Source organism: Notolepis coatsorum, assembly GCF_963971535.1.
Source record: "Notolepis coatsorum genome assembly, chromosome: 5".
Classification (NCBI taxonomy): domain Eukaryota; kingdom Metazoa; phylum Chordata; class Actinopteri; order Aulopiformes; family Paralepididae; genus Notolepis; species Notolepis coatsorum.
This window is the reverse complement of record NC_140169.1, coordinates 146885555-146906029: the sequence shown is the minus strand read 5'-3', so window position 1 is coordinate 146906029 and position 20475 is coordinate 146885555. Positions and strand designations below refer to the sequence as shown.

Below are 20475 nucleotides of genomic sequence, written 5' to 3'. Positions count from 1 at the left end.
CTGTGTGCGAATGAAATTAATGAAAACTTTATTTAATTAATTAAACTTTATATAACTTTAAGATTGCAGAATGGGTACAATGACAGTACAGCTCAAATACACGCAAAATACCTTTCGTCTTGTTTACATCCGGGTCCCCCGTTTTCAACTCACAGTGAGACGGCGCTCCTCTCTCGGAGAAACTAACTCATTCGATGTGTTTGACTTTTTTTTGTATTTAACGAAATGGACGTGAATCATGATCAACGGATGTCTCGTTATAGCCACGTGAGCTCTCGCCGTTATAGTCCAACTGATCAAAATGATACTAATACAAAAAAAAAAAAAAAAATTGCGGTCTCACAATGTTGGAAAACTGTCGTGTAGTACGATGGACGTGTGTGTCGGGAGATAGTGGTGCGTATTCTGCGGCGCTCGCAGTGATGGAAGGTGGGGTGACCCCCCTGTGACCCCCCTGTGAGGTGACAGTGACCCCCCTGTGTGGTGACAGTCAGTGACCCCCCTGTGACCCCCCTGTGAGGTGACAGTGACCCCCCTGTGTGGTGACAGTCAGTGACCCCCCTGTGAGGTGACAGTGACCCCCCTGTGAGGTGACAGTGACCCCCCTGTGAGGTGACAGTGACCCCCCTGTGAGGTGACAGTGACCCCCCTGTGAGGTGACAGTGACCCCCCTGTGTGGTGACAGTGACCCCCCTGTGAGGTGACAGTGACCCCCCTGTGTGGTGACAGTGACCCCCCTGTGAGGTGACAGTGACCCCCCTGTGAGGTGACAGTGACCCCCCTGTGAGGTGACAGTGACCCCCCTGTGAGGTGACAGTCAGTGACCCCCCTGTGAGGTGACAGTGACCCCCCTGTGAGGTGACAGTGACCCCCCTGTGAGGTGACAGTGACCCCCCTGTGAGGTGACAGTGACCCCCCTGTGAGGTGACAGTGACCCCCCTGTGAGGTGACAGTCAGTGACCCCCCTGTGAGGTGACAGTGACCCCCCTGTGAGGTGACAGTGACCCCCCTGTGTGGTGACAGTGACCCCCCTGTGAGGTGACAGTGACCCCCCTGTGAGGTGACAGTGACCCCCCTGTGAGGTGACAGTGACCCCCCTGTGAGGTGACAGTGACCCCCCTGTGAGGTGACAGTGACCCCCCTGTGAGGTGACAGTGACCCCCCTGTGTGGTGACAGTGACCCCCCTGTGTGGTGACAGTGACCCCCCTGTGAGGTGACAGTGACCCCCCTGTGTGGTGACAGTGACCCCCCTGTGAGGTGACAGTCAGTGACCCCCCTGTGAGGTGACAGTGACCCCCCTGTGAGGTGACAGTCAGTGACCCCCCTGTGTGGTGACAGTCAGTGACCCCCCTGTGAGGTGACAGTGACCCCCCTGTGTGGTGTCAGTGACCCCCCTGTGAGGTGACAGTGACCCCCCTGTGTGGTGACAGTGACCCCCCTGTGTGGTGACAGTGACCCCCCTGTGTGGTGACAGTGACCCCCCTGTGTGGTGACAGTGACCCCCCTGTGTGGTGACAGTCAGTGACCCCCCTGTGTGGTGACAGTGACCCCCCTGTGTGGTGACAGTGACCCCCCTGTGTGGTGACAGTCAGTGACCCCCCTGTGTGGTGACAGTGACCCCCCTGTGTGGTGACAGTCAGTGACCCACCTGTGAGGTGACAGTGACCCCCCTGTGTGGTGACAGTGACCCCCCTGTGAGGTGACAGTGACCCCCCTGTGTGGTGACAGTCAGTGACCCCCCTGTGTGGTGACAGTCAGTGACCCCCCTGTGAGGTGACAGTCAGTGACCCCCCTGTGAGGTGACAGTGACCCCCCTGTGTGGTGACAGTCAGTGACCCACCTGTGAGGTGACAGTGACCCACCTGTGAGGACAAAGTAGCCGGCTGGATCCTTGTAGCTTGTAGCTCATCATAGCGCAGTAGTTATAGTAGTTATCTACTATATGCCGATACTATATGATCCCTTACGGCTCTGAAACAACAACATTATAGTTCACCGGTCCCTCTCGTGTCATTTAATTGGGGTTCTTTATGCCACGTGGCTGGTTTGGTAAGACTTTAGGTGAGCTGTTCTGATCTGGCATACTACTATATATGATTGCAGGCCTATTGGTGACGGTCTTGTCTGGTGATGATGTCTGAGTGGTAATTCAACACTATAACTTTGCACGTCTGTCTGTTTCTCTCTTCCCGTAGAGCGCCCACATACCGAAGGAGGGAGGACGAGGGCCGCACGACGGTATGGCGCTCCGTATAGGGCACCGTGGGAATAGTGTTCGCTTTGGGCTCCATAACTGGCAAACTGCCAATAAAAAAAGAAAAAGAAGGGGGATTGTTGGCGGCTCACCTTGAGAACACACAGGGAGACTAACGCCGCCTGGTGGACGCATGCGTAACTTCGCCCCAACACTACAGTAGTATAGGGCAACAAAACTCCCCCAACTACAATACAAAAGCAACAACACTCTTAAATCTAGAATATCAGACCCCTTTCCCCGCTGGTTCACCAACATTCCATCTAAAATATTGTTTTAAGGTTGCGCTTGGGAAATGTTATGATAACTGGGGTTTTTATAGAATGGAATTTCGCCTCCTCTCTTGGCCCGTGATTTGATTTTGCACAATCCCCACAACGTTGCTCAATATACCATTTTGGATCATCAGTAGCTGGACTTGATGATATTGTTTTTCGGCGTGTGTTGTTATGTTTGGCCGCTTCCAGGGTCCCTCCTCCTCATCGGGGGGGTCTGAGGAGTCGAGGTGTCAGCCCTGCTACAGTCTCAAGAGGCCATCGGGGGGGGGTCTGAGGAGTCGAGGTGTCAGCCCTGCTACAGTCTCAAGAGGCCAAGAGGGTCCCTCCTCCTCATCGGGGGGGTCTGAGGAGTCGAGGTGTCAGCCCTGCTACAGTCTCAAGAGGCCATCGGGGGGGGGGGGGTCTGAGGAGTCGAGGTGTCAGCCCTGCTACAGTCTCAAGAGGCCATCGGGGGGGGGGTCTGAGGAGTCGAGGTGTCAGCCCTGCTACAGTCTCAAGAGGCCATCGGGGGGGGGGGTCTGAGGACTCGAGGTGTCAGCCCTGCTACAGTCTCAAGAGGCCAAGAGGGGGGGTCTGAGGAGTCGAGGTGTCAGCCCTGCTACAGTCTCAAGAGGCCATCGGGGGGGGGGGGGGGTCTGAGGAGTCGAGGTGTCAGCCCTGCTACAGTCTCAAGAGGCCAGGAAGGAGCGGTAGAGAAGTGTTGAGATTAAGAGGAAAGATGGGCTTAAACCTTAAAATTATAGTTCTGATTTTTAGGAACCCTGCTACAGCAATACCCTGCTACACTACAGACGGTGCCACACTACAGACGGTTCCTTCTGTACTGTGGCAGTGAAAGTGTTAACCGTCTGTAGTGTGGTAGTGAAAGTGTTAACCGTCTGTAGTGTGGTAGTGAAAGGGTTAACCTTATGTGTTGTCGCAGTGAATGAATGAGTGAACACTTTTATTTCAAATGCACACCACAGCTACATTGGACCAGTCACAGTGGACAGACCAGATATGTTGTTTTGTGTTTATAGCACAAGTGCTAGTTTTCAACACCAGTCCATTGAGGCTTTTCTAAAAGATAGAATAAAATGAACAGTATATAATATAATACAGAATTAAAATCACAAATCAGAACAAATAGTTACCAGAACAAGAGTCCATGATCAAAACAACAAAACAAGTCCACGTCTACATATTATGTGAACGCTGCTGCTTTGATTTCAGCCGTACTTTGAGTCGTCTGCTGAACACGTTGGACTCCAGTTTTAAGCCAGTAGGCAGAGAGTTCCATGAGTTTGCCCCGTTAACAGAGAAGGCAGACTGTCGAACGAACTCTTGCACATGGGAACAGTACAGTCACCGTTATTGGAAGCTTGTGTGTTTGCTCTGCTAGAGCTCCAACGTCTAACCACCAGTCCAGAAAGGGTTAACCCTTTGGTAGTGTGGTTGTGAAAGGGTTAACCGTCTGTAGTGTGGTAGTGAAAGGGTTACCCTGCTGTAGTGTGGTAGTGAAAGGTTAACCGTCTGTAGTGTGGTAGTGAAAGGGTTAACCTTATGTAGTGTGGTAGTGAAAGTGTTAACCTTCTGTAGTGTGGTAGTGAAAGGGTTAACCTTCTGTAGTGTGGTAGTGAAAGTGTTAACCTTCTGTAGTGTGGTAGTGAAAGGGTTAACCTTCTGTAGTGTGGTAGTGAAAGGGTTAACATGATGTAGTGTGGTAGTGAAAGTGTTAACCTTCTGTAGTGTGGTAGTGAAAGGGTTAACCGGCTGTAGTGTGGTAGTGGAAGGTTAACCGTCTGTAGTGTGGTAGTGAAAGGTTAACCGTCTGTAGTGTGGTAATGAAAGGGTTAACCGTCTGTAGTGTGGTAGTGGAAGGTTAACCGTCTGTAGTGTGGTAGTGAAAGTGTTAACCTTCTGTAGTGTGGTAGTGAAAGGGTTAACCTTCTGTAGTGTGGTAGTGAAAGGGTTAACATGATGTAGTGTGGTAGTGAAAGTGTTAACCTTCTGTAGTGTGGTAGTGGAAGGATTAACCTTCTGTAGTGTGGTAGTGAAAGGGTTAACATGATGTAGTGTGGTAGTGAAAGTGTTAACCGTCTGTAGTGTGGTAATGAAAGGGTTAACCGTCTGTAGTGTGGTAGTGAAAGGTTAACCGTCTGTAGTGTGGTAGTGAAAGGGTTAACCGTCTGTAGTGTGGTAGTGGAAGGTTAACCGTCTGTAGTGTGGTAGTGGAAGGTTAACCGTCTGTAGTGTGGTAGTGAAAGGATTAACCGTCTGTAGTGTGGTAGTGGAAGGTTAACCGTCTGTAGTGTGGTAGTGAAAGGGTTAACCGTCTGTAGTGTGGTAGTGGAAGGTTAACCGTCTGTAGTGTGGTAGTGAAAGGATTAACCTTCTGTAGTGTGGTAGTGAAAGGTTAACCTTCTGTAGTGTGGTAGTGAAAGGTTAACTGTCTGTAGTGTGGTAGTGAAAGGGTTAACCTTCTGTAGTGTGGTAGTGAAAGGTTAACCTTCTGTAGTGTGGTAGTGAAAGGTTAACATTCTGTAGTGTGGTAGTGGAATGTTAACCGTCTGTAGTGTGGTAGTGGAATGTTAACCTTCTGTATAGTGTGGTAGTGAAAGGTTAATCTTCTGTAGTGTGGTAGTGAAAGTGTTAACCTTCTGTAGTGTGGTAGTGAAAGTGTTAACCCTCTGTAGTGTGGTAGTGAAAGTGTTAACCCTCTGTAGTGTGGTAGTGAAAGTGTTAACCTTCTGTAGTGTGGTAGTGAAAGGGTTAACCTTCTGTAGTGTGGTAGTGAAAGTGTTAACCTTCTGTAGTGTGGTAGTGAAAGGTTAACATGATGTAGTGTGGTAGTGAAAGGGTTAACATGATGTAGTGTGGTAGTGAAAGTGTTAACATTCTATAGTGTGGTAGTGAAAGGGTTAACATGATGTAGTGTGGTAGTGAAAGTGTTAACCTTCTGTAGTGTGGTAGTGAAAGTGTTAACCTTCTGTAGTGTGGTAGTGAAAGGGTTAACATGATGTAGTGTGGTAGTGAAAGGGTTAACCTTCTGTAGTGTGGTAGTGAAAGGGTTAACATGATGTAGTGTGGTAGTGAAAGTATTAACATTCTATAGTGTTGTAGTGAAAGTGTTAACCTTCTGTAGTGTGGTAGTGAAAGTGTTAACCCTCTGTAGTGTGGTAGGGAAAGTGTTAACCTTCTGTAGTGTGGTAGTGAAAGGGTTAACCTTCTGTAGTGTGGTAGTGAAAGGGTTAACCGTATGTAGTGTGGTAGTGAAAGTGTTAACCTTCTGTAGTGTGGTAGTGAAAGGGTTAACCGTATGTAGTGTGGTAGTGAAAGTGTTAACCTTCTGTAGTGTGGTAGTGAAAGGGTTAACATGATGTAGTGTGGTAGTGAAAGTGTTAACCTTCTGTAGTGTGGTAGTGAAAGGGTTAACCTTCTGTAGTGTGGTAGTGAAAGGGTTAACCTTCTGTAGTGTGGTAGTGAAAGGGTTAACCTTCTGTAGTGTGGTAGTGAAAGGGTTAACCTTCTGTAGTGTGGTAGTGAAAGGGTTAACCTTCTGTAGTGTGGTAGTGAAAGGGTTAACCTTCTGTAGTGTGGTAGTGAAAGGGTTAACCTTCTGTAGTGTGGTAGGCTGGACCCCAGGAAGAATATAGCACTTACGTAGATACTGTAGCATAAGGCGGTGGTTCCCAAACTGTGGGGCGCGGGGAGAGATGGGATGGAGGGAGAAAAAAGACGGTTGTTTCCTTACAGTTGTACAGTTGCTCCACTATCTAGTGGAATGCTGGCACAGCGCTAACACAGTATATGGAGAGAGGGCTGGCTATATGCGAGACTGCCAGTGGAACAAGGAAAAATCAGAGCGGAACGAAATGTATTCATATATAAATACAGTACAATGTATTGCACACGAGATGTAAACAAACACCGTTGCTAGGTCACCGTTGACGTAGGCCCATAGTTACGCCCCGTACTACAAGTATGATTTCTGTTTTGTAACCCCCCCCCCCCTTATATACTGTATGTATTTATTTATGTTAATTTAATTGTGTTGATGTTTTCATTTTGTACATTTTGTTATGTTTGGTAAACATTGCACTATGAACAGTCTTATCGGTGTGCTGTATGTGTGTGGGGGGGCAGGTACAGGTGTGCTGTATGTGTGTAGGGGGGCAGGTACAGTGTGCTGTATGTGTGTGGGGGGGGCAGGTACAGTGTGCTGTATGTGTGTGGGGGGGCAGGTACAGTGTGCTGTATGTGTGTAGGGGGGGGGCAGGTACAGGTGTGCTGTATGTGTGTAGGGGGGGCAGGTACAGTGTGCTGTATGTGTGTAGGGGGGGCAGGTACAGGTGTGCTGTATGTGTGTAGGGGGGGCAGGTACAGTGTGCTGTATGTGTGTAGGGGGGGGGCAGGTACAGTGTGCTGTATGTGTGTGGGGGGGCAGGTACAGTGTGCTGTATGTGTGTAGGGGGGGGGCAGGTACAGTGTGCTGTATGTGTGTGGGGGGGCAGGTACAGGTGTGCTGTATGTGTGTAGGGGGGGGCAGGTACAGTGTGCTGTATGTGTGTAGGGGGGCAGGTACAGTATGCTGTATGTGTGTGGGGGGGCAGGTACAGTGTGCTGTATGTGTGTAGGGGGGGGCAGGTACAGTGTGCTGTATGTGTGTGGGGGGGGCAGGTACAGGTGTGCTGTATGTGTGTAGGGGGGCAGGTACAGTGTGCTGTATGTGTGTAGGGGGGCAGGTACAGTGTGCTGTATGTGTGTAGGGGGGCAGGTACAGTGTGCTGTATGTGTGTAGGGGGGCAGGTACAGTGTGCTGTATGTGTGTGGGGGGGGCAGGTACAGGTGTGCTGTATGTGTGTAGGGGGGCAGGTACAGTGTGCTGTATGTGTGTAGGGGGGCAGGTACAGTGTGCTGTATGTGTGTGGGGGGGGCAGGTACAGTGTGCTGTATGTGTGTAGGGGGGCAGGTACAGTGTGCTGTATGTGTGTGGGGGGGCAGGTACAGGTGTGCTGTATGTGTGTAGGGGGGCAGGTACAGTGTGCTGTATGTGTGTAGGGGGGGCAGGTACAGTGTGCTGTATGTGTGTAGGGGGGCAGGTACAGTGTGCTGTATGTGTGTAGGGGGGCAGGTACAGTGTGCTGTATGTGTGTAGGGGGGCAGGTACAGTGTGCTGTATGTGTGTAGGGGGGCAGGTACAGTGTGCTGTATGTGTGTAGGGGGGCAGGTACAGTGTGCTGTATGTGTGTAGGGGGGCAGGTACAGTGTGCTGTATGTGTGTGGGGGGGGGCAGGTACAGTGTGCTGTTTGTGTGTAGGGGGGGCAGGTACAGTGTGCTGTATGTGTGTGGGGGGGGGGGGCAGGTACAGTGTGCTGTATGTGTGTAGGGGGGGGGGGCAGGTACAGTGTGCTGTATGTGTGTAGGGGGGCAGGTACAGTGTGCTGTATGTGTGTAGGGGGGCAGGTACAGGTGTGCTGTATGTGTGTAGGGGGGCAGGTACAGTGTACTGTATGTGTGTAGGGGGGCAGGTACAGTGTGCTGTATGTGTGTAGGGGGGGCAGGTACAGTGTCCTGTATGTGTGTAGGGGGGCAGGTACAGTGTGCTGTATGTGTGTGGGGGGGGGGCAGGTACAGTGTGCTGTGTGTGTGTAGGGGGGGCAGGTACAGTGTGCTGTATGTGTGTAGGGGGGGCAGGTACAGTGTGCTGTATGTGTGTGGGGGGGCAGGTACAGTGTGCTGTATGTGTGTGGGGGGGCAGGTACAGTGTGCTGTATGTGTGTAGGGGGGCAGGTACAGTGTGCTGTATGTGTGTAGGGGGGCAGGTACAGTGTGCTGTATGTGTGTGGGGAGGCAGGTACAGGTGTGCTGTATGTGTGTAGGGGGGCAGGTACAGTGTGCTGTATGTGTGTAGGGGGGGGGCAGGTACAGTGTGCTGTATGTGTGTAGGGGGGCAGGTACAGTATGCTGTATGTGTGTGGGGGGGGCAGGTACAGTGTGCTGTATGTGTGTAGGGGGGCAGGTACAGTGTGCTGTATGTGTGTGGGGGGGCAGGTACAGTGTGCTGTATGTGTGTAGGGGGGGGGCAGGTACAGTGTGCTGTATGTGTGTAGGGGGGGGCAGGTACAGTGTGCTGTATGTGTGTAGGGGGGGGGCAGGTACAGTGTGCTGTATGTGTGTAGGGGGGGGGCAGGTACAGTGTGCTGTATGTGTGTAGGGGGGCAGGTACAGTGTGCTGTATGTGTGTAGGGGGGCAGGTACAGTGTGCTGTATGTGTGTAGGGGGGCAGGTACAGTGTGCTGTATGTGTGTAGGGGGGCAGGTACAGTGTGCTGTATGTGTGTGGGGGGGGCAGGTACAGGTGTGCTGTATGTGTGTAGGGGGGCAGGTACAGTGTGCTGTATGTGTGTAGGGGGGCAGGTACAGTGTGCTGTATGTGTGTGGGGGGGGCAGGTACAGTGTGCTGTATGTGTGTAGGGGGGCAGGTACAGTGTGCTGTATGTGTGTGGGGGGGCAGGTACAGGTGTGCTGTATGTGTGTAGGGGGGCAGGTACAGTGTGCTGTATGTGTGTAGGGGGGGCAGGTACAGTGTGCTGTATGTGTGTAGGGGGGCAGGTACAGTGTGCTGTATGTGTGTAGGGGGGCAGGTACAGTGTGCTGTATGTGTGTAGGGGGGCAGGTACAGTGTGCTGTATGTGTGTAGGGGGGCAGGTACAGTGTGCTGTATGTGTGTAGGGGGGCAGGTACAGTGTGCTGTATGTGTGTAGGGGGGCAGGTACAGTGTGCTGTATGTGTGTGGGGGGGGGCAGGTACAGTGTGCTGTTTGTGTGTAGGGGGGGCAGGTACAGTGTGCTGTATGTGTGTGGGGGGGGGGGGCAGGTACAGTGTGCTGTATGTGTGTAGGGGGGGGGGGCAGGTACAGTGTGCTGTATGTGTGTAGGGGGGCAGGTACAGTGTGCTGTATGTGTGTAGGGGGGCAGGTACAGGTGTGCTGTATGTGTGTAGGGGGGCAGGTACAGTGTACTGTATGTGTGTAGGGGGGCAGGTACAGTGTGCTGTATGTGTGTAGGGGGGGCAGGTACAGTGTCCTGTATGTGTGTAGGGGGGCAGGTACAGTGTGCTGTATGTGTGTGGGGGGGGGGGCAGGTACAGTGTGCTGTGTGTGTGTAGGGGGGGCAGGTACAGTGTGCTGTATGTGTGTAGGGGGGGCAGGTACAGTGTGCTGTATGTGTGTGGGGGGGCAGGTACAGTGTGCTGTATGTGTGTGGGGGGGCAGGTACAGTGTGCTGTATGTGTGTAGGGGGGCAGGTACAGTGTGCTGTATGTGTGTAGGGGGGCAGGTACAGTGTGCTGTATGTGTGTAGGGGGGGCAGGTACAGTGTGCTGTATGTATGTAGGGGGGGCAGGTACAGTGTGCTGTATGTGTGTAGGGGGGCAGGTACAGTGTGCTGTATGTGTGTAGGGGGGCAGGTACAGTGTGCTGTATGTGTGTAGGGGGGCAGGTACAATAGGAGTTTTCTTCTTCCTGTTCCTTCCAGGCCATGGACTTTAGTGGATCATGTTAAGTGGCACGTGCACATAGAGCCCAAAGGGTGCTCGAGCACCTGCCCTTTTGTGCCTCGTAAAAAAGGGCCCTTTTTATGCCAAGTTTTATTTATTATAAAACATTTTTAGTGTTGATTATTATAGTTCAATATTCAATATTTGATCACCAAAACCCCCCAAAAAGCATAAAAAGGGGCCCCCGCCCCCAAAAACGCCCCCTAAAAATCGAGCTTGCAGGCGCTGCGCACGCTCGCTTCGCACAAGCACAGGCCCAGTGCCCTGTTCAGCCTTTGAGCACCTGCCCCTCTAAAGACCTGTGCACGTCCCTGAGTGAACTATATGGACTGAAGACACTGTTGAACAATTCCATGTAGGAATAAATAAAAATGATGATGATGATGATGATGATGGTGCTGCCTGTGGCCCCTGCAGTGATCCCCTTCATGGAGGTGTATAACAAGAGCCTGTGTCGGCCCAGGGAGCTGCTGGTGGAGATCCTCCGGGAGTACCCCGAGGAGGTGGAGCACATCTTCATCCCGTCCTGCGTGGTGCTGACGCGCTGCGCCGGCTGCTGCAACGATGAGATGCTGCAGTGCACGCCCACCTCCAGCTACAACGTCACCATGGAGGTAACCCTGACCCTAACCCTGACCCTAACCCTGACCCCTGACCCTATAACGTCACCCTGGAGGTGAGGAGAGGAGAGCTAGTAACCCTGACCTTAACTCTGACCCTATAACGTCACCATGGAGGTAACCCTGACCCTAACTCTGACCCTATAACGTCACCCTGGAGGTAACCCTGACCCTAACCCTGACCCTATAACGTCACCCTGGAGGTAACCCTGACCCTAACCCTGACCCTATAACGTCACCCTGGAGGTAACCCTGACCCTAACCCTGACCCTGACCCTGACTCTGACCCTAACCCTGACCCTATAACGTCACCCTGGAGGTGAGGGAGAGAAGAGCGATTGATTTAAAATTGTATTAACTAGGGATGTCCGATATTGGCATTAAAATGTAATATCGGAAATGATCGGTATCGGGCTAAAAAAATATATATATATATATTTAATTTTTTTTTTTTTACATTTATTTAACCTTTATTTACCCAGGCAAGCAAGTAAGAACACATTCTTACTTTATTTATTGTCAAAATAATGCATAATGTTCCACGAAAAGACATATGTAATGTTAATTACCTGAAATTATTCCGTTTTGGTGGGGGGGGGGGGGGGGGGGGGGAACCCTGCATATATCGGTATCGGTTGATATCAGTATCGGAAATTAAGAGTTGGACAATATCGGTATATCGGATATCGGTAAAAAAAAAGCCAATATCGAACATCCCTAGTATTAACAGATTGCAGAATGGGTACAGTACAGTACGGCTCAATACACACAATTGTTAAGGGGATGCAGACCAGAGAAAGACTTTCGTCTTGTTTACATCAGGGTCCCCCATTTTCAATTCATCAATACATTTATGACATACAAGACATACAGATAGACAGTACTGTTACATCCAGACATTTATGACATAGAAGATATACAAATATACAATACTGTTTATTTACAGACAGAGTTTCTAAAAGAGAATATATACATTTGAGGGGGAAGAAACTGTACAGTAGCCGACCTCCTGCTATAACATCATGATGGAGGTGAGTCAAGTCAAGTCAACTTAATTTTTATAGCACATTTACAAATGACTAAAAGCCAAACCAAAGTGCTTCACATGTACTGTAGGACACGATAAAAACACATACAATGCAGTAACAAGTAAAAAAAAAGAAACCACAAAGAATACAGAAAAAGGTACAGTATTTGTACATTTAAGAAAGCAAGAGCAAGGTGAAATATAAAAGAGACAAGAAATTAGATAAAAAGTCCAGAGTAACAGCAAACATTGTGTACAAGTGGCAGCGGCTAACTCTGGTCAAAGGCCGGGGAAAAGAGGTGCGTTTTGAGCAGCAAAATAAAGGCCTCTAGGTTCTGAGCAGATCTTATGTGGGGGGGGGGGCTCTGTCCCCCCTGGTGTTGAGCCTGGTCCTGGGCACCTCCAGCAGAGTAAGAGAAGGCTCTGTCCCCCCTGGTGTTGAGCCTGGTCCTAGGCTCCTCCAGCAGAGTAAGAGAAGGCTCTGTCCCCCCTGGTGTTGAGCCTGGTCCTAGGCTCCTCCAGCAGAGTAAGAGAAGGCTCTGTCCCCCCTGGTGTTGAGCCTGGTCCTAGGCTCCTCCAGCAGAGTAAGAGAAGGCTCTGTCCCCCCTGGTGTTGAGCCTGGTCCTAGGCTCCTCCAGCAGAGTAAGAGAAGGCTCTGTCCCCCCTGGTGTTGAGCCTGGTCCTAGGCTCCTCCAGCAGAGTAAGAGAAGGCTCTGTCCCCCCTGGTGTTGAGCCTGGTCCTAGGCTCCTCCAGCAGAGTAAGAGAAGGCTCTGTCCCCCCTGGTGTTGAGCCTGGTCCTGGGCTCCTCCAGCAGAGTAAGAGAAGGCTCTGTCCCCCCTGGTGTTGAGCCTGGTCCTGGGCACCTCCAGCAGAGTAAGAGAAGGCTCTGTCCCCCCTGGTGTTGAGCCTGGTCCTGGGCACCTCCAGCAGAGTAAGAGAAGGCTCTGTCCCCCCTGGTGTTGAGCCTGGTGTTGAGCACCTCCAGCAGAGTAAGAGAAGGCTCTGTCCCCCCTGGTGTTGAGCCTGGTGTTGAGCACCTCCAGCAGAGTAAGAGAAGGCTCTGTCCCCCCTGGTGTTGAGCCTGGTCCTAGGCTCCTCCAGCAGAGTAAGAGAAGGCTCTGTCCCCCCTGGTGTTGAGCCTGGTCCTAGGCTCCTCCAGCAGAGTAAGAGAAGGCTCTGTCCCCCCTGGTGTTGAGCCTGGTCCTAGGCTCCTCCAGCAGAGTAAGAGAAGGCTCTGTCCCCCCTGGTGTTGAGCCTGGTCCTAGGCTCCTCCAGCAGAGTAAGAGAAGGCTCTGTCCCCCCTGGTGTTGAGCCTGGTCCTGGGCACCTCCAGCAGAGTAAGAGAAGGCTCTGTCCCCCCTGGTGTTGAGCCTGGTCCTGGGCACCTCCAGCAGAGTAAGAGAAGGCTCTGTCCCCCCTGGTGTTGAGCCTGGTCCTGGGCACCTCCAGCAGAGTAAGAGAAGGCTCTGTCCCCCCTGGTGTTGAGCCTGGTGTTGAGCACCTCCAGCAGAGTAAGAGAAGGCTCTGTCCCCCCTGGTGTTGAGCCTGGTGTTGAGCACCTCCAGCAGAGTAAGAGAAGGCTCTGTCCCCCCTGGTGTTGAGCCTGGTCCTGGGCACCTCCAGCAGAGTAAGAGAAGGCTCTGTCCCCCCTGGTGTTGAGCCTGGTCCTGGGCACCTCCAGCAGAGTAAGAGAAGGCTCTGTCCCCCCTGGTGTTGAGCCTGGTCCTAGGCTCCTCCAGCAGAGTAAGAGAAGGCTCTGTCCCCCCTGGTGTTGAGCCTGGTCCTGGGCACCTCCAGCAGAGTAAGAGAAGGCTCTGTCCCCCCTGGTGTTGAGCCTGGTCCTAGGCTCCTCCAGCAGAGTAAGAGAAGGCTCTGTCCCCCCTGGTGTTGAGCCTGGTCCTAGGCTCCTCCAGCAGAGTAAGAGAAGGCTCTGTCCCCCCTGGTGTTGAGCCTGGTCCTAGGCTCCTCCAGCAGAGTAAGAGAAGGCTCTGTCCCCCCTGGTGTTGAGCCTGGTGTTGAGCACCTCCAGCAGAGTAAGAGAAGGCTCTGTCCCCCCTGGTGTTGAGCCTGGTCCTGGGCAGAAGAAGAAGTCTTTATTCGTCATGCAGATTGAACACACACACATGCGATGGGCGACCCACAGGAACTCACACACACATGTTCTCTGCACCTCCCATCCCGTCCTCCTCCCCCCCCCCCCCCCCCCCCCCAAGGGCAGCCGGGAGCAGACGGTTAACAGTCTGTAGTGTGGTGGTGAAAGGGTTAACCGTCTGTAGTGTGGTAGTGAAAGGGTTAACCTTATGTAGTGTGGTAGTGAAAGGGTTAACCGTCTAAGTGTGGTAGTGGAAGGGTTAACCTTCTGTTGTGTCGTAGTGAAAGGTTAACCTTCTGTAGTGTGGTAGTGAAAGGGTTAACCTTCTGTAGTGTGGTAGTGAAAGGTTAACCTTCTGTAGTGTGGTAGTGAAAGGTTACCCTTCTGTAGTGTGGTAGTGAAAGGTTAACCTTCTGTAGTGTGGTAGTGAAAGGGTTATGAAAACAAAGCATTCTGATTTCAGTCTCATGGCTTCCTCAGTTACTTCCTCAGCTGCTTTGATGCCATGCATACAGCTTTACTGGACCAACGTTCTGCATACAGCTTTACTGGACCAACGTTCTGCATACAGCTTTACTGGACCAACGTTCTGCAGACAGCTTTACTGGACCAACGTTCTGCATACAGCTTTACTGGACCAACGTTCTGCATACAGCTTTACTGGACCAACGTTCTGCAGACAGCTTTACTGGACCAACGTTCTGCAGACAGCTTTACTGGACCAACGTTCTGCATACAGCTTTACTGGACCAACGTTCTGCAGACAGCTTTACTGGACCAACGTTCTGCATACAGCTTTACTGGACCAACGTTCTGCATACAGCTTTACTGGACCAACGTTCTGCAGACAGCTTTACTGGACCAACGTTCTGCAGACACCTTTACTGGACCAACGTTCTGGATACACCTTTACTGGACCAACGTTCTGCAGACACCTTTACTGGACCAACGCTCTGGATACACCTTTACTGGACCAACGCTCTGGATACACCTTTACTGGACCAACGTTCTGCAGACAGCTTTACTGGACCAACGTTCTGCATACAGCTTTACTGGACCAACGCTCTGCATACAGCTTTACTGGACCAACGTTCTGCATACAGCTTTACTGGACCAACGTTCTGCATACAGCTTTACTGGACCAATGTTCTGCATACAGCTTTACTGGACCAACGTTCTGCAGACAGCTTTACTGGACCAACGTTCTGCAGACACCTTTACTGGACCAACGTTCTGCATACAGCTTTACTGGACCAACGTTCTGCAGACACCTTTACTGGACCAACGTTCTGCAGACACCTTTACTGGACCAACGTTCTGCAGACACCTTTACTGGACCAACGTTCTGCATACAGCTTTACTGGACCAACGTTCTGCAGACACCTTTACTGGACCAACGTTCTGGATACACCTTTACTGGACCAACGTTCTGCAGACACCTTTACTGGACCAACGTTCTGCAGACACCTTTACTGGACCAACGTTCTGCAGACACCTTTACTGGACCAACGTTCTGCATACAGCTTTACTGGACCAACGTTCTGCATACACCTTTACTGGACCAACGCTCTGGATACAGCTTTACTGGACCAACGTTCTGCATACACCTTTACTGGACCAACGTTCTGCAGACACCTTTACTGGACCAACATTCTGGATACACCTTTCCTGGACCAACGCTCCGCTCCTCTGTGGATCCTGGATCATCAGGAGCTGTTGCTCGCACCAGCCCGCCCGGCGCCTCTTCTGACGTGCATATAACCGTCATTACACTATACGCACGTAGATTCCCAAAAGAAAGTGCAGTAGGTGACGAGGGCTTTCTGTTGTTCAAGAGGGATGTTGTGGAGCCGTGGGCCTTTTCTGCTCCAGCTGTGATCAGTAATGAGATATTGGCTGCCGGTGGAGCGGTTTAAAAATACCTCTGCCCTCCATGTAGAAATCCACTTCCTCGTTGCATTACTATCACCTGTTTAACCCTTTCACTACCACACTACAGAAGGTTAACCCTTTCACTACCACACTACAGACGGTTAACCCTTTCACTACCACACAGCAAATGGTTAACCCTTTCACTACCACACTACAGAAGGTTAACCCTTTGCCATTTGGCAGTGAAAGGGTTAACCTTCTGTAGTGGGGTAGTGAAAGGGTTAACCTTATGTAGTGTGGTAGTGAAAGGGTTAACCATTTGCCATGTGACAGTGAAAGGGTTAACCGTATGTAGTGTGGTAGTGAAAGGGTTAACCCTTTGCCGCGTGGCAGTGAAAGAGTTAACCGTCTGTAGTGTGGTAGTGAAAGGGTTAACCTTCTGTAGTGTGGCAGTGAAAGGGTTAACCGGCTGTCGTGTGGTAGTAAAAGGGTTAAACATTTGCCATGTGGCAGTGAAAGGGTTAACCATCTGTAGTGGGGTAGTGAAAGGGTTAACATTCTGTAGTGTGGTAGTGAAAGGGTTAAACCTTTGCCATGTGGCAGTGAAAGGGTTAACCATCTGTAGTGTGGTAGTAAAAGGGTTAACCTTCTGTAGTGTGGTAGTAAAAGGGTTAACCTTCTGTAGTGTGGTAGTGAAAGGGTTATGTCTTCAGTACTACAGTGGACAAAACATGATCCAAAACATGAAATTGCTTTTCATTTGCATCCAAATTGGGGTCTCGATCCAGCTTCACGGATTACTTACACAATATTCCTAGCATTCGGTTGTGACTGGAATTTTACCCCCCGGGCCTCCTTCAGACACGCCTCCTTCAGACACGCCTCCTTCAGACACGCCTCCTTCAGACACGGCCTCCTTCAGACACGGCCTCCTTCAGACACGCCTCCTTCAGACACGCCTCCTTCAGACACGGCCTCCTTCAGACACGCCTCCTTCAGACACGGCCTCCTTCAGACACGGCCTCCTTCAGACACGGCCTCCTTCAGACACGCCTCCTTCAGACACGCCTCCTTCAGACACGGCCTCCTTCAGACACGGCCTCCTTCAGACACGGCCTCCTTCAGACACGCCTCCTTCAGACACGGCCTCCTTCAGACACGCCTCCTTCAGACACGCCTCCTTCAGACACGGCCTCCTTCAGACACGGCCTCCTTCAGACACGGCCTCCTTCAGACACGGCCTCCTTCAGACACGCCTCCTTCAGACACGGCCTCCTTCAGACACGCCTCCTTCAGACACGGCCTCCTTCAGACACGCCTCCTTCAGACACGGCCTCCTTCAGACACGGCCTCCTTCAGACACGGCCTCCTTCAGACACGCCTCCTTCAGACACGGCCTCCTTCAGACACGGCCTCCTTCAGTATCCTCTTCAGCTCCTCTTCCTCCTCCAGCTCCTCTCCAGATGTTGCCTCCTCCTTTAGCTCCTCTCCAGATGTTGCCTCTTTCAGCTCCTCTCCAGATGTTGCCTCTTTCAGTTCCTCTCCAGATGTTGCCTCATTTTCAGCTCCTCTCCAGATGTTGCCTCCTCCTTCAGCTCCTCTCCAGATGTTGCCTCCTTCAGCTCCTCTCCAGATGTTGCCTCTTTCACCTCCTCTCCAGATGTTGCCTCCTTCACCTCCTCTCCAGATGTTGCCTCCTTCACCTCCTCTCCAGATGTTGCCTCTTTCACCTCCTCTCCAGATGTTGCCTATTTCAGCCCCTCTCCAGATGTGTGCTGTCTCCTTCACCTCCTCCCCAGATGTGTGCTGTCTCCTTCACCTCCTCTCCAGATGTGTGCTGTCTCCTTCACCTCCTCCCCAGATGTGTGCTGTCTCCTTCACCTCCTCTCCAGATGTGTGCTGCCTCTTTCAGCCCCTCTCCAGATGTGTGCTGTCTCCTTCACCTCCTCTCCAGATGTGTGCTGTCTCCTTCACCTCCTCTCCAGATGTGTGCTGTCTCCTTCACCTCCTCTCCAGATGTGTGCTGTCTCCTTCACCTCCTCTCCAGATGTGTGCTGTCTCCTTCACCTCCTCTCCAGATGTTGCCTCCTTCAGCTCCTCTCCAGATGTGTGCTGTCTCCTTCAGCTCCTCTCCAGATGTGTGCTGTCTCCTTCACCTCCTCTCCAGATGTTGCCTCCTTCAGCTCCTCTCCAGATGTGTGCTGTCTCCTTCACCTCCTCTCCAGATGTGTGCTGTTCCATAAACAGGGCAGAGTTTGCAGAACGTGACTTTTCATTTCCTGCTCTGGGGTTGATGATGAAGTGACCAGTCACTGTTAACCCTTTCACTGCCGCACTACCAAACGGTTAACCCTTTCACTGTGACAATACACAGAAGGTTAACCCTTTCACTGCCACACAACAGCAGGTTAACCCTTTCACTGCCACACTACAGAAGGTTAACCCTTTACTATCACACTACCAATGGTGTGTCTGTAGTGTGGCAGTGAAAGGGTTAAATAGCTCCCTAGATGTCCACCCCATCGGTGTGTGAGAGCAAATATCTGATGCCTTGGATAAGTCATGGACACAACTACAGCTTGTGTTTGTTTAAGAAGGGCTGGTATGACTTGCTGGAACATTGTAGCACGGCTCAACTATATGGCTTTTGTTTATTCTTTGTGTCCGGCTTAACGTTGCACTGCACTGATTTTTTCCCTTGTAATGTTACCAGTGATATCCACATTTTGGATGATGCTGAAACATGTCTGCATTCTTTTATGTTCTAAAAATTAACTAGCCTGATCGGAGCGTATATTCCACCACATGCAAACACTGAGGTCGCGCTCTCGAAGCTACACGACGAGGTAAACAAACTTCAGAACGCTGCTATTTTGGTTTTGGGCGATTTCAACAGCGCAAGTCTTAAAAAGGTGTTGCCGAATTTCTATCAGCATGTGACCTGTCCCACCAGAGGCGAGAACATATTAGACCATGTATACTCGCAATTTAAGAATCGGTACAAGTCACAGGCTCTTAGTCCATTCTGCAAATCGGACCACACCGCCATCTTTCTTTTGCCAAAGTATAAACAAAGTCTCAAGCGCGCACCGGTAGTATCGCAAGATGTGCAGCGCTGGTCTGTAGAATCAGAGGAGACACTCCAGGCTGCACTTGAATGCACAGACTGGAGTGTGTTCCGTGATAACAAAGCCAATATTAACGACTATACTGAAACGGTGCTTGACTTTGTCTGTACTCTGGTAGAAGAAACAATCCCCTCTACCACAATCAGAGCTGTCCTCCCCACCTGTCTGAAGAAGTCCACCATTATCCCTGTTCCCAAAAAATCCAGGCCCGCTTGCCTCAACGACTACCGCCCTGTAGCTCTCACCTCCATAGCCATGAAGTGCTTTGAGAAGCTAGTGAAGGGCTACATCTGTTCCTCCCTCCCCATCAACCTGGACCCCCTGCAATTTGCATATCGCCCCAACAGGTCCACGGAGGACGCCATAGCCCATGTGCTGCACACAGCAGCATCACACCTGGACAAGAGGCAGGGGAACTATGTGAGAATGCTGTTCATCGACTACAGCTCAGCATTCAATACCATAGTCACCTCCAAACACATAGCCAAGCTCAGGGACCTGGGCTTGAACTATGACCTCTGCCAGTGGGTCTTGGACTTCCTGACGGGTAGACCCCAGGTGGTGAGAGCAGGCAACTGCACCTCCTCATCCATCAGGCTCAACCTAGGGGCCCCCCAGGGCTGTGTTCTGAGCCCCCTCCTCTACTCCCTGTACACACATGACTGTGTGGCTCAGCGGAGTAGCAATACAATCATCAAATTTGCTGATGACACAGTAGTGGTGGGCCTGATCTCTGCCAACGACGAGAGGGCCTACCTGGAAGAGGTCAAGGTCCTGGCGGGATGGTGCCAGGAGAACAGCCTCTCCCTGAACATCAGCAAAACAAAGGAGATGATTGTGGACTTCAGGAGGTCGGGGGTCAGGGACTACAGCCCCCTCAGCATCGACGGGGCACCGGTTGAGAGAGTGAACAGTTTCAAGTACCTCAGAGTCCACATATCCGAGGACTTGACATGGACCACACACATTGACAGTGTTGTAAAGAAGGCACGGCAACGCCTCTACCTCCTCAGGCGCCTAAGGAAGTTCCAAGTCAGTCAGAAGATCCTTAAGAACTTCTACTCATGCACAATAGAGAGCATCCTGACTGGCAATATCACCTCCTGGTTTGGGAATAGCACTGCACAAGACCGTAGCAGACTACAGAGAGTGGCCCATTCAGCCGAACGCACAATTGGAGGGGGGCTTCCCACTCTCCAGGACATTTACAACAAGCGGTGCATGGGTAAGGCTAAGAGAATTATCAAAGACTCCAGCCACCCAAACAACTGCCTCTTTGAACTGCTGCGGTCAGGCAAGCGATACCGGAGTCTCATGGCAAGCACAGAGAGACTCAGAAGAAGCTTCTATCCTCAGGCCATCTGAATGCTAAATGACAATAACACTATGTAACAACCATCAAATGCACTCACAGCACACACATCCATATGCACACACTCACTTTAAACAAAAAACTCACTGCAGCACCCACTTTACCCACTTTAGAACACCTAAACACACTTTATATTTATTGGTAAAGAATTTGCACTACAACCCATACCTCATTACACCTTACTGTAAATTGTACCTAAATTGTACCTCATCCCATTTCAGCGTTGTACTGTATAGTATATTGTATTGTAACTCAGTTACTTCTACTCTGCATTGTACATTGTATATGTAT

The 20475-nt window shown here is 51.2% G+C and overlaps 1 protein-coding gene across 2 annotated transcripts in view; it reads left to right on the top strand.

The window, feature by feature from the left end:
• Positions 1–20475, top strand: part of vegfab (vascular endothelial growth factor Ab) — a 61160-nt gene that overhangs the window by 1746 nt on the left and 38939 nt on the right. For both annotated transcript variants that reach the window (XM_084314541.1, XM_084314540.1), the window contains exons 2-3: positions 2197–2239; positions 10490–10686. In XM_084314541.1, coding sequence (XP_084170667.1) covers positions 2197–2239; positions 10490–10686 — 240 coding nt within the window. The remainder of the gene's footprint in view (positions 1–2196; positions 2240–10489; positions 10687–20475) is intronic.